Genomic DNA, 18,491 nt, shown 5'->3' with positions numbered 1-18,491 from the left:
GTTAGGACTCTGTATAAACGCTTCACTGCATTTGAGCAAATATAGTATCTGATTGGTGTATATCTGATTGCATGTGTATATCAGATAAGTTCATCACAGTCGGTTGGGGGAAGAAGGAGACTCAGTTTCATGGTTCTGAGGGCAAGCAGGCCGCCCAGCGGAAAGCAGCAGTACGTTTTTATTCTGTTTATTTCTCAACCCTTACTAAATCAACCCACTGCAGCCAGCATATATTGCACTTTCACATCTAATTTTCCTCATCTAGTTCTTGTCTACTTTTACTTTCACAGGAAGTACAGCCTGCCTTGCCATGGGATGACAGGAAGCCAAGGATTACTTGGCGAGGTGATGGGCAGTTCTTTGCTGTCAGTGCTGTTTGTCCTCAGACTGGTGAGAATCTCTCTTTTTACTGTTGACTTGTTTTTTTATTTTTTATTTTATTTTATGGAGCATACCTGTATATGTTTCATTCAAATGGAGTTTTATTGTGTGATATGTGAATTTATATTGTATTTATTTATGGAGGTATATCATGTGTAAGAATGGGTTTTACCACAGCGGTTCGAACTGTAGTTCTGCCGAATGACTAAAAAGTTATCAGTATTGATGGTAAAAAACTGTACATTTCTAGTCAAGCCATTCTTCTGCACTCTTATACCAAAAACAGAAAAAGGGCAGTTTTAATAGCTTAAAATGTGGGAGAGCATTGATATTATGTGAAAATATTGTATTGCAATATGGAGCAATTAAGTGTTGATGTTAAATCAAAAGTAACTTATTGACAATAATTCTCTATGGTTCCAAACAAATTAATTACAAAAAATGTATAAAATGATAAAATATGAATGATAAAAACAAATGAATGATAAGAGACAAAGGGCCCTATCATACACCCAGCGCAGTGTGGCGCAAGGCGTGGCGCAGGAGTCTTTTGGTAGTTTCAGCTTGGCGCAAGAGTCGTTTTGAGGCGTTGCGCTACGCTGTTTAAATAGCAAATGCATTAGCGCTCATTTGTGCGCCCATAGGCGTTCTGGTCTAAAAAGGAAGGCGTTCTGAGGCGGACCGCTGGTACGTTGCTATTTTGAGAAACTATAATAGATTTTTCATTAGACCAAAACTAACCCGGTCTAAACTCCATCGCAGAGTTGCGCCTCGCTTACACACTGCTTAATACGCACAAGAGAGCAATAGGCAAATATCTTTACATATGAAAAAATTAAATATTAAGGATATATATAGGATATAATAAGAATAGATATAGGATATAAATATAAAGGATTAAAATATTTTAAAAACATTATTTTCTAGCCTACATAAATATGAAAAATCACTGCTTTTATGTCTTCTTCATCTCGGGAGGCTTTTTCAGTTCATTCATAACAATTTGCTTTTATATAATGTTATTATTATTAGCAGTATTATTTATTATATCCATATTTATATTTGTTTTATTAAAAACAAGCTTAGATTTGCCCACCTGTCAGGTTTTAGACCATATGGGGCGCAGCATGTGTTTTAGGATATAACTCAGGTTTTTGAGCACATTTTGTTATTATTGTTCATTTATTCGTTTGCTGGAAATTAGAACTGAATTTAGAAATAGTTTTGAAACGAATATTTGCGCTTAACAAACAAAAGTATTTATTTATAGACTAATTGATGTCTGTGCATAAAGGTTTCCCTATCCAAGAGCGAATGTGAAAGTAGTTCCATTATCTCTCATTCTCACGCAGTAGATGCTCTGTTTAACAGTTTTCTGTTAAAAAAACTGTGAATTGTTTGCTTGTTAAATGCTCATTTTTTCCACTTAGACTTACTTTGCGTCCTGTAAATAGCGAATGCGCTCTTGGCGCGACGCAGCTGACTCTTAAAGGGAATGGGAGATGAGACTCTAATTGGTTTATTCTCAAAACACACCTATAACTCATTAAGAAAATAAACTCAACCCTTTTAGAACATGCACCACGGCGCAGGGCAGATTTCCCGTCCTTAAATTAGCAACTACGCGTCCTGACACGCCCTGAAGGCGTTTGCGCCCTGCATTTTGCGCTCTGCGCATGGACCGTCAAAATAGAGCCCAAAGAGTGTAATTAGGCTTCAAAAAAGCAGAGAAGATAGACTCCAGATCAGGAGAGGAGCAGAGCAGGAAAGAAGCAGACCAGGGAAAAAAAGGCAGACCAGGAAAGGAGGCAGAGCAGAGTTTACCACCTATTTTGTATTTTTCTTGACCATGTGACTAAAGCCCAAATGCTGAGACATTCAAACTGACCAATCAACATGTGACCATATCGTTAAACCCCCAAAGTCCACACACCAGGCCTTGATCTAATCAGTATCTGCCTTTGAAATTTGTGTGAGCCTTCTTTGGTGAAAAAAGACATATTTTGCCATAGAAACAAATGCATAAGATAAATTAGACTCTTACACATGTAAGACGCAGCAGGCAGTAAACTTATAAAGTAAGTAATTTATAAATGAACGTCCTGAATGTTTCTCATGGTGCGTAATTGTTTTTTTTTTGTTTCAGGTGCTCGAAAGGTTCGCATCTGGAATCGAGAATGTGTCCTGCAGACCACCAGCGAGGTTGTCAATGGTCTGGAACAGTCTCTCTGCTGGAAGTAAGATATTCTGAACGTCTTCTGTACCTAGTTTAACAGACAGATCGGATCGTTATACAAGTGTGTTTTCATTTTAGGCCCACTGGCAGCCTGATTGCGTCCACACAGCGGCACCCAAACAAACACACCGTTGTGTTTATGGAGAAGAACGGACTGTTGCATGGAGATTTTACTCTGCCTTTTGAAAAAGATCAGGTTAAGGTAGGCCTCAACCCATCAATACTTGATTTTTCTTTCTTTTGCTAATAATAAGGAATGGATCACTGAAGATTTGTGTGTTTTTCTTAGGTGAAGGAGCTGCTGTGGAATAGTGACTCTACTGTTCTGGCGGTTTGGGCTGAAGACTTGAAGCCCAAAAAGAATGATCATCCCAATACATACAGTAAGCAAATCAGCAATGCAGCATGTAATAACTGTAGTATTAATATTTGTATTGTAGTATTAGTGCTGGGCAAAGATTAATAGGGATTAATTGCATCCAAAATAAAAGTTTGTTTTGACATAACATGTGTGTGTCTGTTATATATGTTTATTATGTATATGTAATACACATTCATACATTGAAACAAAACTATACAAAACCATTTTGTTACATAGATTTATTAAAATTTTTATCTAATTTGTACCTTAGATCGATCTATCTATCTGTCTGTCTGTCCGTCCGTCTGTCCATCCATCCACCTACACACACACACAGTACACACATGTATTATGTTGAAAACAAACTTTTATCTTGGAAATTTTATTTAAATTTTTGCCCAACACTATTTTTAAAGTGAGATATAACATAATTGACCATTTATTTATTTAATTTTTTTGTGTATTTAGTAATTTAAAAGTAATAATATTTTCTATTGCTATTATTATTATTATTATTATTTTATAACCATATTAATATGTAATGAGAACGTTTTGCCCAAATTAAGCAGAAGATCAGCTCACAAACCTGGAAACAGGGTTATTAAAGTTAACCTCAAAACCAAATCTGAACTATTAAAAGTATTACACAATAAATATGTTTTTTAACCTTTCTTAACTAATATAAAAAGCATGGGTAAGTCCCAAAGAAAATATCTCTGATTTTCTTTGACTTTAACTTAAACTTAAAACAACCAAAACAAACATAATTAATGAATGAATAAATAAATAAATAAGTAAATAAATAAATAAGAATAAAACATATTTATTTGTATATTTATGAAATATATATAAAAATATTACACAATACTTATTTGGTTATGGTAAAAATACCGCAATATGAATTTTTGCAAGACAAGTTCTAAATGTATTCCCCCCCAAACTGTGTAGCCCTAACTCTGTGTTATAGCTTTGTTTTAATCTTCTGAACTCTGTCCTTTACAGTTCAGCTGTGGACCGTCAGCAATTATCACTGGTATCTAAAACAGAGTTTGCATTTTGGCAAAGATCCCATCAAAGCTCCAGCATGTGTGTGCTGGGATCCAGAGAAAGCCTTGCGACTCCACATTCTGACTTCAGGATTGGTCAGCTGCACCTATGACTGGGGCTGGAGCACTCAGCGCAGTCACGGCTTGGATTGCCATGACAACGCCAATGTGGCAGTGATTGATGGAGGTAGGCATAATCAATGACTATTGAACTGATGAATCTGTATTTGAATGCTGTTAACACCTGGAATAAAGATGGGATCTGTTTGATCGCATTACAAGTAGAAAAGATGGACACATTCTAGTTCATGCTTGACATTTCGATTTTGTCTTTTTTCAATCACAATAATATATTAAAGGGTAATGAACCCCCATCTTTCGGTTCAAGTCTACCTCGGAATTGTTTTCAAAAAATGCATCATAATGAGCGTGGAGCTCTGCAGGGGAGAAGGAGGGGAGCGAACAACTGTTGTCAGTCGGCTCACAAAATGAGACACAAACCATGAGGAGACGCTTGATTTTATAGTTTACAAAGTTAAAATGCAAAGAAATAAACAGTAATTTAATGCCCTGCTACATTTGTTATTTGGCATTTCATATACACATAGCCACAATTTATATTATTATAAAGATAATCTTGTTTATATAAACACTATAAATGAGGACTTCTCCCTCAATCCCTGGGTCTGAATGCAGACTCAGTGCAGCAGATCTCTTGCCCTGTCTATTTCAACCATTAGCCCTGCTGGTAATCTGGAGGATTTAGGCGAACACAGCAGCACGGCGATGCGTCTAAATGTGTACGAACTTAACTGACAAAAGACAAAGTCCGCCATTCTCCAATTCTCATACGCTGTCGTGACAAAAATGCTTGCTGCACACATGCAGCTTTGCTGTATCGGCCCTGACAGGCTCACGGGGAAAAAAACATGCAAGAAACACAGTGGATCATGGAAACAAACACATACAACCCTTCATGAAATACTGTGTGACGTATGCAGAGTCCGTAGACGTGGTCTCATATAGGGTCTCACAGCTTGGCAGGTCTGTCTTGCCAAAGGATAAGAAAACCCCGCTATGAATAATAATGAAAAAAGCGTTGCATCATCACTCTACTTGCAGTTTTGTGCTACGTCACCAATTTTCTTCCCGCCCCAAAAATAATTTTAAACCTGAAGATGAAATTAGCTGACAAAAGCTCAAAAATGACCCAGTTTTCTTCACAATTAACGCTGACAGGTGCTAACAGTATCTATGTTCCATCCGCCTATTTTTATGTGCATTTTGCATATGCGCATAAAAAAAAACAACTGATGGAAACGCCATGATGCGCAAAAATTTAGAAAATGCGCATAAAAAATATATGCACATAACTGAGTACGATAAACTTTATGTACGATAAGAAAAGATGCACATAAACTACGGTGGACACACTTTTGCTGCACAAATTTCAGCATGCACATTAAAAAAAGGTCATGTGATTTTGTGATAAGAGATCATGTGATGATGAAAATCTGTGTAAATGGACAAACCAGCAGGCTGAGCACACTGTAAACCATCTGAACTGTTGTTTTGGTCATTCTAATACACCTTGCCTTTTAAGTATTATTGTTATTATATTATTAATAACCTCCAGAGTCAAGAGCGTCTGTGTTCCGCGTCTGACACCATGAAACGCCACCGCGTGTCCACTGCGTGTCAGATTTGCATTTATTAGATGAAAAAAGATTGACACAGCTTCTCCCACTGCAGCAAATTCAGTTTTTATAGTTGATATTTGGCGCCAGTTAATCAGAAAGTGACGATTTTGTTTGCTTTAACTCGCTGGATGGAAACGCTGCTTTATTCGCACGTCTTTTATGCGATAATCCCGTTTTGCACATAAAGTTCATTCGCATTTTTGGATGGAAACATAGCTAGTGTCTTAAGTGATGCTCAAAACACACAAATCTGTTAAAATCTCAAAAAAAGTACTTTGAGGGTTTCTTGAACGTTTAATGATGTATTAGTTTTTGGGAGGCTAAGACCTTTGCACAAATCTATCTATCTAAAAGGTATGGAGCAAGTGCAGGGTCATTACTTTTGGGTGAACTATACCTTTAATAAACAAACAGAAAATATGGGACAATGTGCACAATATTCAGAACAAAATTACTTTTGGAATCAAAAGACTAGCATCAAAAGTCGTGACCTCTTTTGCACAGCTTGAACTTTTTTTGTAGATTATTTTCTAAAATGATGTGCTATTTAATATCAAGCATCTTTCAGCATTTCTATGAGTTATTCCTTAGATTTAGCATGTTCTATCTTTTTTTATTTTCTCTCTCCAGGTGCATCTCATACTGCTTATCATTGCCTACACATACTCTATATAATATTCAGGTCTGGACTCTGAGGAGGCCATTTAATGCCTGTCCTTGTTTCATCATCTGTGTTTCTCTCTAAATATGATTTCATTATATTAACAGTGTGTTTGGGATCATTGTCATGCTGAAAAATAAAACTATTATAAATCGGGTGCTTTCTAGTAGGAGTTAGATAATGAATTAAAACCTGTCTGTACTTTCAGCATTCACGATCCCATCGATTCAGGCAATATTGACAAGAACTCTGGCAGAAATGCTGATCAAACCAAGACAGAAACTATTTTTCATTCGTTCGTTCATTCAACTCTTTCTTTCATGTCTTCAACAATTAGACCCAAAAATCCAACTAGAACCTGCATTTTCTGGTTGTATTTTAATAAAGAGAATGAGATTGATCCCTCGGTTCCGGTTCGCATCGCAGCCTGCCTGTCAAACATTTCACACTGGATGAAAGATCATCATCTTCAGCTTAACCTCACGATAAGTTTCTGCCAACTCGACAATACATCATAACTTTTCAATCCAGATGGATATGGGCAACCATTACTGCATCCAAAATAGTGAAAAGCCTTTGAGTAACGATTGATGACCAGCCAAACTTCTTTGACCACACTTCTAGAACTGCTCGATCGTGCAGATTCGCACTCTACAACATCAGAAAGGTCCGGCCATTCCTATCTGAACATGCAGCTCAACTCCTTGTTCAAGCTCTTGTTCTCTCCAGACTGGATTATTGCAACTCCCTACTAGCTGGGCTCCCAGCTAACTCTATCAAACCTCTTCAGATGCTTCAGAACGCAGCAGCACGAGTGGTCTTTAATGAACCTAAAAGAGCACATGTCACTCCGCTACTCATCCGTTTGCACTGGCTGCCAGTTGCTGCTCGCATCAAATTCAAAGCTCTGATGTTTGCTTACAAAGCGATTTCTGGCTGCGCCCCTTCTTATCTGCTCTCACTTCTGCAGATTTATAGGCCCTCCAGAAACTTGCATTCTGTGAATGAACGTCGCCTCGTGGTTCCATCCCAAAGAGGGAAGAAATCACTTTCCCGAACGCTCGCGTTCAATCTGCCCAGTTGGTGAAATGAACTCCCTAACTGCATCAGAATGGCAGAGTCGCTCGCTGTCTTTAAAAAATTGACTTAAAACTCAACTATTTAGTCTCTACTTTCCTTCCTAGTCTGCAATTCCCACTTTGACCCCTCCACTAACTACATTAATCAAAAAACAAAAAATTACTAATGTTTTGCTTCTTACACTTTCTTTGCATACCTGAAACTTGCCCACAGCACTTATTCATTGTTGCTTTTATAGTTGTGTGAATTGCTTCCTTGTCTTCATTTGTAAGTCCCTTTGGATAAAAGCGTCTGCTAAATGACTAAATGTAAATGAGAAGTAATATATAAAGTCATTATACCCTCACTAAAACAACAAATCTAACTAAGGGCCTAGGACTTTTGCACAGTACTGTACTTACAGTTCTTGCATCACCTTTAACTGTATTTGGCATCATCAACAAAACCCCACATTAAAACCAGTTGTAAACAGGACATTAGCTGCTGTAAATATCTGAGTAATTTGTTGAGTAAATGAAGCCATTTCAGGAAACCCTGTGTGAATTATTCCAGGGTTTTAACTATCGTCTTTTGCAGATAAAGTTCTGGTGACGACGTTCCGCCAGTGTGTGATTCCTCCGCCTATGTGTGCATTTGAGCTTCAACTTCCTGTTCCTGTCAACTTGGTCACGTTTCATTCTCAAGCCCAGAGAACCAATGAGCTTGCAGCTCTCACAGCCGATGGGCAAGTTCATGTGTACAGTGAAGGTGAATTCAATAGAACTTGCATATGAATTTGAAACTTCAGTCAAATATTATGTCATGTAGGAATTTTACCTTGTATCTGCTCTATTTAGGTGGTGGAACTGAAAACAAAGCTGCATCTGCATTTAAAGTGGTCTCTGCGCCATTGGTTTTAAAAAAGACTTACAGGTACAGAATTTGCTTTATTTTTCTTTTTTATCGCTTTATATGTATTGATATTTTTCCAAATCCGAAATTTTTGATTGTTTTAATTAGCTTTAGCTTTGTTTTAATTAGTTTTCATGGTTGTTTATTAGTTCAAGTTTTGTAAGAAAAAAATTTATCTTTAAAAAATAAATAGAAGACACTTAAAAAGGTATCTACTATTTTGTAGAGCAAATAAGGGTGTTAAATGACTTTAAAAACATGGCGACGTCTTTATTTTATTTTTAAACAGAGATTGGGTTATCTATAAATAAAATATGCAGTTTACCAATCTCAGGTGCATTACATGCCAATGGCTAAATGGGAAATCAAGATTCATTGTTGTGAGAAGTATTAAATATAGCTCTGTATCCTTTTACAATGATGTTTCAGCATAGTCTAATAAAAAATAAAATAAAATGCATGCAAAGTGACATGGTAAAAAATGTATGTAGAAAAATGTATAAAAAGGTTCAAACTACTGTAGCTTGAGGCCTTTCAACTTAACGCAAAACTATCCAATGCAAAACTTTCCTATTTTGAAGCTATCAGTAATGGGTTACAATGTATCTCTAAAATCAACCTTTTTTCAGTGTAAAGAATACAATGCTGTCATTTATGTAGATTAATTTACCTACCATCTAAGCATTGATATTTTCTTCTTTTGGATTTACATTATAATTATTATTGGTATTTTATTATTTTATATATTGTTTTTGAGTTGGGAAATTTCGTTTAATTCAGTTTATTTTGGCTCAAAATCATCTTGTTGCATTTTCAGTGTGTTCACAGGGTCTTAAAATATCTGAAATCTCAAAATTACATTTTTAGGCCTTAAAGAGTCTTAGATGTACTGAAATATTGTGTTGTAAGTCTTAAATCTTTTTTTTTTGTACATGTAAAGTTACCCAATCTGGCCATCAACACCTAGCCAATCACCAACAATCCATCTCAATAAAACTTTAAACTTTTTATTTAAAAAGGTCATTTTTAACTTGATTTACCATAATGGTTTATTTTTTTACTTACAATAACATTTGTTTTTAAGAGCTCCATGTAATACTGCTGAGGACACCAACCTGGACAGATTGTTTTGCATAGATTTATTTTTTAAAACTTTTAAAGCATTTTTTTAAGAGTTTATGTTAGAAAAAAGAGCTTGCTTGTTTTTACACAATATTTAAAATATATTGCTAAGAAATATCTAAAATATTATAATTTATTATTATTATTACATTTTTATTGTTTTCTGAAATGTATTAAATTGTATTATTTTTTTTATATTGCAAATAAAAATCTGATGTTAAGGTTCATTTTCATAGATCTAAGGATGTTTCAGCATTCATTTGTCTACAAAAAATAAAATAAAATGCATGCAAAGTGACATGGTAGCTGAAAATATGTACAGTGGAACAGATTAAAATTAAAATGCCTATATTTGTGCTATTGAACCATGTGGTGGGCTTTAATAAAAAAGATACAAAAAATAAAAGTTGGTCCACTTGAATTCCTTAGCATTTAGCCCTTTATGGGTCTAAAATTTCATTCATAGTGTTCTTAAAAAGCCTTCAATTTAACCTGCAGGAACCCTAATTTCATTATACTAATTCAGTTGTTCTGTCCCTGCAGGGTAAATGTGGATCAGGAGGAACCTCTAACCCTGCGTTTACTCCTGTGGTTGAGTGAGGATATGTTTTTGGCTGTGGCCCACGGAAGAAGCATGACACGCCTGCTGAAACTCACCCCTTCTGACAACCAGGACCGCAAGGACATGATGGAGATCGGGTATTGCTGCTATAATCACTAACGCCACCGTTCTTGTCCACATTTGGATCATCATAACACTTGCTAAGATGTGGATGTTGGTTATTTCTCAGGTCAGACATTGAAGTGGATGGTCATGTGATCAGCTTATGTCACAGTCTTAAAAATGGCACCGTGGCCCTGCAACTTGAAGATGGACAGATTCAGAAACTTCTCATGGGTCAGTCAGTCATCTAATTACAGAATCTAAAACATCTAATAACAGAAACTGCCTCTCAATATATGTTGAAGGGACACTCCAGGCTCATTTTACAAGTCACCTAGACTTAAGCAGTTGTTTTTTACCATTTATAAATCCATTAAACTCCATGTATGGCACTTTTAGCTTAGCTTAGCATAAATCGTTGAATTTGATTAGACCATTAGCATCTCACTCGCTTCTGTTACTTAGCTAGGGAATATTTTTAGGCTCTGTATAATATAATTGCACCTGTTGTAGCCATGGTTTGGCAGCAAAGTTCCTTGATTATTACACCAGAATGACAATGCAGTTCCTAGATGTATTGTCCTTGAAAATAGCTAATTTTCTTTTTCTGTTGGACTTGGTACATGGCGCAACTACAGAAGAGTCTAGCTTTAAAAAGAGAATGATCTTTTTCTTTTTTGACTGAGATGCTAATGGTCCAATCTGAATCAGTGATTTATGCTAAGCTAAGCTAAAAGTGCTCCAGCCAGACCCGGAGATCAGCTGAATGATTTTAAAACTCAACTCAACTGTTTAACTCTAGGTGTCTTGTAAAATAAACCTATTTCCAAAAAAAAGTAGAGTGTTCTTTTTAATCACTCGTATTTTTAATTTTATTTGAAAAATATTAATACGGGCGAGGCAGTGGCGCAGTAGGTAGTGCTGTCGACTTACAGCAAGAAGGTCACTGGGTCGATGGTTCGAACCTCGGCTCAGTTGGCGTGTCTGTGTGGAGTTTGCATGTTCTCTCTGCCTTCGCGTGGGTTTCCTCCGGGTGCTCCAGTTTCCCCCACGGTCCAAAGACATGTGGTACAGGTGAGTTGGGTAGGCTAAATTGTCCGTAGTGTATGAGTGTGTGTGTGGATGTTTCCCAGAGATGGGTTGCAGCTGGAAGGGCATCCGCTGCGTAAAAACTTGCTGGATAAGTTCGATCCCGGATTAATAAAGGGAGGAAGCCGACAATAAAATGATTGAATGAATGAAATATTAACACATATAGAGACGTTTATACATGCTAGAATATTCTTTATAGACTCTTCAGGGCCAAGTGTAACAGAATGGAAGGATTCCACTGGCAATACCATCAACTTTCCCCAGCCTTGTGTTCAGATGGCACTGTGTACTCTCAGCGAAGAGGTAAATATGAATTCTCCATCTATAACAGACTTATTTCATGCTTTGCTCTTCACTTTTAAGAAGATGTTCTCCTGTATTTGTATTTGTTAGGAATATTTCATTGGCCTCACAGAGAGATCTCACCTCTTCATTGGGGACTCATTGGTATGTTTGAAAACCCACGAAATGTATATTGCATTTTGTTCTTTATTGTCATGTTCACTGATATTTCTCGTTACAAGGTGGCCTCCAATATCTCCTCGTTTGTGGTTTATGACGAATTCCTGCTGCTCACCACACACTCTCACATGTGCCACTGTCTCAGGCTCAGCATGCTCTCTGTTAAAGGTACAAGTGAACACGTCAAGTAATGAAATAAGTAAATATGTTACACACTACCTTTGCAACACTTTGGGCACAGTACATGTGTTTTTTTAAATGAAATGAATACTTTTAATCCCAAATTTACCAACTGTTGCATATTTTGCTTCAGACGCTCACAATGATAAAAGAATAAATATAAAAACACTAAACGTCAAAGAAAAGAACAAAACTATATATAGATATATATAGATAAAACTAAAATAATATTGAATATTTTCTTTTCATGCATCAAACTTTATGCTACAAAACCTTTTCATTTGATTATGATTTGGTCTTGACAGGACTCGATGTCACTTGTGATGTTTATTTTAATCTAGAATTTATTGATTTAAATTTTGCTGTACAATGTGTAAATAGTGTTGTAAGAGCTGAGAGATAAGACACTCAAATAATAAACATACCCAGCAAATTTCCCAATAAACACTAAAAGCGTACCTTATGCCTCATCGGGGTGGCACTGAATAAATGTATAATCTGTATATCCTGCATTTATGTTCTAAAGAGTCATTACTCGATGCAATAGCCTAGTGGTTAGCGCATCGACAAATGGTGCAGTAGCACGTCAGGGCATCCCGTGTTAGAAACCCGGCCCGAGGACATTTCCCTACCCTACCCCGTCTTTCTCTCCCCAACTTCACTTCCTGTCTAAATACTGTCCTATCTAATACAGGCAAAAAGGCCAAAAATAAATATATATAAAGAATAAAAAAAAAAGTCATTGCTTAGTAGGCGGGTGGCTTTGACTTTGCTATGTTTTCCATTTCTTAAACTAGAGTCCCACATACATGATACGTTTAATATAAACTTAAAAATAAGGATGTTGCCAGAACATTGCCTGGGGCGGGATGTGCAATATATCAGTCTGTGTTTTGGCTGCTCGTCAGGTCCAGAAGACATGAAATGTAATCTAAAGTACATGCAAATCTAAAGTGCGTGTAGAGTAAGCAATGAAACAGTATTGTGTTCTGATTGGCCTGGTTTCCACTGAGGTTTTGCACTCACCCAATTTACATGAAAACGAGGATACAATGGTGTTTTAGGCTTGCTGCATGACCATTTCCATGCACTGAACTCTTACTTTTCAACTATACCAAGGTACAGATAGATAGATAGATAGATAGATAGATAGATAGATAGATAGATAGATAGATAGATAGATAGATGGATGGATGGATGGATGGATGGATGGATGGATGGATGGATGGATGGATGGATGGATGGATGGATGGATGGATGGATGGATAGATAGGTGGATGGATGGATGGATGGATGGATAGATTGATAGATAGATGATGGATGGATGGATGAGTGGGTGGGTGGGTCGATGGATGGATGGATGGGTGGGTGGGTCGATGGATAGATAGATAGATAGATAGATAGATAGATAGATAGATGGATGGATGGATGGATGGATGGATGGATGGATGGATGGATGGATGGATGGATGGATAGATGATGGATGGATGGATGAGTGGGTGGGTGGGTGGGTCGATGGATGGATAGATAGATAGATAGATAGATAGATAGATAGATGGATGGATGGATGGATGGATGGATGGATGGATGGATGGATTGATGGATGGATAGATGGATAGATAGATAGATGGATGGATGGATAGATAGATGATTGATGGAGGGATGGATGGATAGATAGATAGATAGATAGATAGATAGATAGATGGATGGATGGATGGATGGATGGATGGATGGATGGATGGATGGATGGATGGATGGATGGATGGATAGATAGATAGATAGATGATTGATGGATGTATGGATAGATAGATGGATGGATAGATGGATGGATAGATGGATAGATAGATAGATAGATAGATAGATAGATAGATAGATAGATAGATAGATAGATAGATAGATAGATAGATAGATAGATAGATAGATAGATAGATAGATGGATGGATGGATGGATGGATAGATGATTGATGGATGGATAGATAGATGGATGGATGGATAAATGGATGGATGGATAGATAGATGGATGGATGGATGGATGGATGGATGGATAGATAGATGATTGATGGATGGATGGATAGATAGATGGATGGATAGATGGATGGATAAATGGATAGATAGATAGATAGATGGATGGATGGATGGATGGATGGATAGATGATTGATGGATGGATGGATAGATAGATGGATGGATAAATGGATGGATGGATGGATGGATAGATAGATAGGTGGCTGGATGGATGGATAGATTGATAGATAGATGATGGATGGATGGATGGATAGATAGATGGATAGATAGATAGATAGGTGGATGGATGGATGGATGGATGAGTGGGTGGGTGGGTCGATGGATGGATGGATGGATGAGTGGGTGGGTGGGTCGATGGATGGATGGATGAGTGGGTGGGTCGATGGATGGATGGATGGATGGATGGATAGATAGATAGATAGATGGATGGATGGATGGATGGATGGATGGATGGATGGATGGATGGATGGATGGATGGATGGATGGATGGATAGATGGATAGATAGATAGATAGGTGGATGGATGGATGGATGAGTGGGTGGGTGGGTGGGTCGATGGATGGATGGATGAGTGGGTGGGTGGGTCGATGGATGGATGGATGAGTGGGTGGGTGGGTCGATGGATGGATGGATGAGTGGGTGGGTGGGTCGATGGATGGATGGATGGGTGGGTGGGTCGATGGATGGATGGATGGATGGATGGATAGATGGATGGATAGATAGATAGATAGATAGATAGATAGATAGATAGATAGATAGATAGATAGATAGATAGATAGATAGATAGATAGATTGATTGATTGATTGATTGATTGATTGATTGATTGATTGATATTTCCTAAAGTAGTAAGTTATAGTACAATAGTTTAATTCCAAAAAATGACATGACATGTATGCGTGTATGATGACATTAGTGGTCTTTGTGCAGGTATACAGTCAGCCCTAAGTTCAGACGCTAATCAGAACGATGAAACTGTCCGAAAGGTGGAGCGAGGCTCTCGTATAGTGACCGTGGTTCCCCAGGACACAAGACTCATCCTCCAGGTGAACAGAAAATCATTCATCTCGCATCTTCATCATATATGTAGTTATTTAAAATGAAAACAATCAATGTAAACCATATATAAAATTCAGTGTATCATAAAAACTTTGGGGTGGGATCCTTTGAGCAAAACGTTTGCTATTGATTCACATTATTTTTGGTACATTTGAAGTGGACTTAAATTAATGGTCAATAAATAAAAATCCCCGGGCACTTTCAGATGATCACTTTATCAATATCATTGACATGACCAAAATAGCTTGATAAACATTGTGTGTATCAGGTATTGGCAGATATTGTGTTTTCAGTGTCATGCATCACTGATTTTGGTCAGTGATTTCAGATGGATATATGTTAGGGATATATGCAGTTATATAAATATGTTTTGCTTGTTTTTCAGATGCCACGAGGGAATCTGGAAACCATCCATCATCGAGCTCTTGTACTTGCTCAGCTCAGAAAGTGGCTTGATGGGTATTTTAAATTTAGCTTAATCGTATTTATGCATAAAGAATATCGACTTTAATTGTTAATCAATCCCTCCAAGATTTTGCAGAGACAATTTTTCTTATATTTGTAGCCTAAAATGACGTTTTATTATATCATTAGCCTAAATTTTTGTAAAAATGCTCTCATATATTGTACTTTACTTTTTTATCTCAAGGACCATTGGACTTGCAAAATTTTGGAGGGACTGGCTAGTAGATGTTTTCTATCTAAATGTAGTTCTGAAAGTAAACCAGGTTTGAATTTATTTGAATGATTTTTTTGCTTTTCTCTTGGTTTCAGCCTCAGATTTAGAGATGCTTTCGAGTGCATGAGGAAGCTGAGAATTAACCTCAACCTCATCTATGACCACAATCCCACTGTGAGTGCTCATTTCCTTATTTCAAAGTGAAAACAAGATTATTTTGCTTATCAAATTTACAGTTACAGTTTACAACAAGGTTTCATTTAGTTAATGTCAGTTGAGGTACTTATTACATGAATAAACGATGAACATTACAATTATTACAGTATTTATTCATCTTTGTTAATAAAAATAAAGCCGTTCATTGTTAGCTCTTGTTACCTCGCAGTGCATTAACTAATGATAACAACCGCAGCTTTGGGATTTAATAATGCATTAGTCAATGTTGAATTAGGATTAGTAAGTGCTGTAATGGTATTGGTCATTGCTCGTTCATTTTGGTAAATACATTAACTAATGAAATCTCATTGTAAAGTGTGACAATAAATTTATTTTTGGCTCAACAAAAAAAGTTGACTTGACACGACTTGAAAATAATTATTTGCTAAAAACCGCTAACTTGTGAAGTGTTGCTAATTTATCTCATTGTGCTTTGTCACATTTTATAGTTTTCTTTACTTGCTCTTAAAAATATCTAATAAATAGATGTGATTGGAGTAAATGGCACTCTCATCAAACCGTGTGTGTATGTGTATAATATATATGTGTGTATGTTTATCTATCTATCTATCTATCTATCTATCTATCTATCTATCTATCTATCTATCTATCTATCTATCTATCTATCTATCTATCTATCTATCTATCTATCTATCTATCTATATATCTATTTATTTATTTATTTATTTATTTATTTATTTATATATTCTAAATATGTAAAATAGGCACTATCCTTATGAATAAATTGCAATCTAAACTTCTCAAAAGTACATTATGTTGTCCAACAGCAGCAATATTTGTCAAACTGTAGCATGTCTCTGCTTGTTGCTGTATGTGGGCGGAGTAATATACAAGGGTGAAGGCTGGACGAGTGCTGTTATTTGCAGAATATGGCACGGCTATCAGCCAATCCAATGCAACAACCAGATAGATGTGTGTGTGTGTGTGTGTGTCTGTGTATGTGTAGATATGTATATATATATGTGTGTGTGTGTGTGTGTGTGTGTGTGTGTGTGTGTGTGTGTGTGTCTCTCTGTGTCTGTGTGTGTGTGTGTGTATACATACATATGTATGTGTGTGTGTATATAATGTGTGTATATAATATATATATTAAATAGAATAAAATAACTAATTCCTCATATCCCGACTCCTCATAGGTGTTTCTTGACAACATTGAGATTTTCCTGAAACAGATCGACTCCATCAACCACATCAACCTCTTCCTCACTGAACTCAAGTGAGTCTTTTATATATAGAGACATCGATTAAGGAACCGTTCAAGGAAAAATGAAAATTGTCTCTGTTGCCTTGTTCAAAGCTAATAGAGATTTTGTCTTCTGTTAATCACAAAAGAAGATATTTTAAAACTCCCTGTTTGATGGTACTCATCGACTTTCATAGTCATTTTTGTTCTGCTATGGAAGTGATCATCAACCATCATTCTCTGAAATATCTTCTTTTGTGTTCAACTGAATGAAGTAAATCATAAAGATTTAAAAAGACATTAGGGTAAAGGCTGATTTATACTTCTGCGTCACGCACACGCGTATCCACCGGTGCAGCCTTCGTGCGGTAGCATAGCCCTCGCCGTGGCAGACTCTCAAAATGTATATGCAACGACGCGTAGCGCAAGCTCTGATTGGACGGCTGGGTAGCTGTGACGAGGTTGGGCATTGGTGAGAGCTGCGAGCCTGATGGAGTGAGTGCTTACAAGTCTCGAGTCTTGTAAAGGAGCTCCAGATGGAAACTGTTGTTTTTAATTTATGATTAAAGTTGTTGCACGTCCGCCAGTTCCCACCTCAAAATGAGCGAGTTTGAGCTACTTGTACATTAAAGGTGCAGTAGGTGATCGTCTTCAGAAGCATTTTGTGTTGTGCTGGTTGAAAGTCTCTTCACAGTTCAATAGTAATGATTCAAGTAAATGATCTAAATGTGTTTATATGTATTTTTATATTTTGGGTAAGGCATAAAACTAAAAAATGTTCATCCAATTAAATAGAGTCGGACCGACATCTCTCATAATTCCGATAAGTAGGCGAAACTGTCTGTCAGCAAATGCAGATTTGAACAACTGCACAGCTGTTTGTACGCATCTCCGCCGACCGCCACGCGTTCACGAGAGAGAGCACGCACGCAATCAGTGAAAACCTGCTTAATTAAAACTTTTTAAAAACCTGAATCAATTTTGGAGTTACTGTTGCACGCTGGAGAAAGGTTGAAAGAATGGCTGAAGGATTTCTCTTAGACGGGTGATGTTTTGTTTTAAAACTATTTTAGCTTCATGCAAAGCTGATTTAACGTTAGATGTTGTTGTTACAAACGGGTTATATCTTCAAAGAAGAGTTGTTCAGCCACTAAATCTTCCGATGAAAGATTGATAAGACTATTTTCAGTTTCATAAGGGACCTTTTACAGCATCGATAATATAGATTTTAATTCGCTTACCAACAAAACACAAGTAAATAGCGCTATTCCGCCTAGTCTCTCCCTATATTGTTTACCATGCAACTCTATATATTCACTCTGACATAGCATGTCAGTTTGGCTTTCTCGCCGTTGGACAAGCACTAGTTGCTTTTAAACACATGAGAGAGGGTTCTTTTGCTGTGCTCGTGTTTAAGGAGGTGTGGCTCTAGACGGC

General features: G+C 36.9%; 1 protein-coding gene across 5 annotated transcripts in view; it reads left to right on the top strand.

The window, feature by feature from the left end:
* Nucleotides 1–18,491, top strand: part of elp1 (elongator acetyltransferase complex subunit 1) — a 42,286-nt gene that overhangs the window by 7,897 nt on the left and 15,898 nt on the right. For 3 of the 5 annotated variants that reach the window (XM_087281024.1, XM_087281023.1, XM_087281025.1), the window contains exons 6-22: nucleotides 85–170; nucleotides 291–390; nucleotides 2,528–2,618; nucleotides 2,696–2,819; nucleotides 2,907–3,000; nucleotides 3,981–4,211; nucleotides 8,042–8,212; nucleotides 8,302–8,377; nucleotides 10,022–10,177; nucleotides 10,270–10,376; nucleotides 11,434–11,537; nucleotides 11,628–11,681; nucleotides 11,759–11,864; nucleotides 14,827–14,942; nucleotides 15,341–15,414; nucleotides 15,730–15,808; nucleotides 17,008–17,087. In XM_087281024.1, the coding sequence (XP_087137150.1) occupies nucleotides 85–170; nucleotides 291–390; nucleotides 2,528–2,618; nucleotides 2,696–2,819; nucleotides 2,907–3,000; nucleotides 3,981–4,211; nucleotides 8,042–8,212; nucleotides 8,302–8,377; nucleotides 10,022–10,177; nucleotides 10,270–10,376; nucleotides 11,434–11,537; nucleotides 11,628–11,681; nucleotides 11,759–11,864; nucleotides 14,827–14,942; nucleotides 15,341–15,414; nucleotides 15,730–15,808; nucleotides 17,008–17,087 (1,849 nt within the window). The remainder of the gene's footprint in view (nucleotides 1–84; nucleotides 171–290; nucleotides 391–2,527; nucleotides 2,619–2,695; nucleotides 2,820–2,906; nucleotides 3,001–3,980; nucleotides 4,212–8,041; nucleotides 8,213–8,301; nucleotides 8,378–10,021; nucleotides 10,178–10,269; nucleotides 10,377–11,433; nucleotides 11,538–11,627; nucleotides 11,682–11,758; nucleotides 11,865–14,826; nucleotides 14,943–15,340; nucleotides 15,415–15,729; nucleotides 15,809–17,007; nucleotides 17,088–18,491) is intronic. The other 2 variants (XM_087281027.1, XM_087281026.1) reach the window with 1 other exon arrangement.

This window comes from Danio rerio, chromosome 14 (genome assembly GCF_052040795.2).
Source record: "Danio rerio strain M-AB ecotype USA chromosome 14, GRCz13ab, whole genome shotgun sequence".
Lineage (NCBI taxonomy): Eukaryota > Metazoa > Chordata > Actinopteri > Cypriniformes > Danionidae > Danio > Danio rerio.
This window is presented reverse-complemented; position numbering and strand designations above follow the sequence as displayed.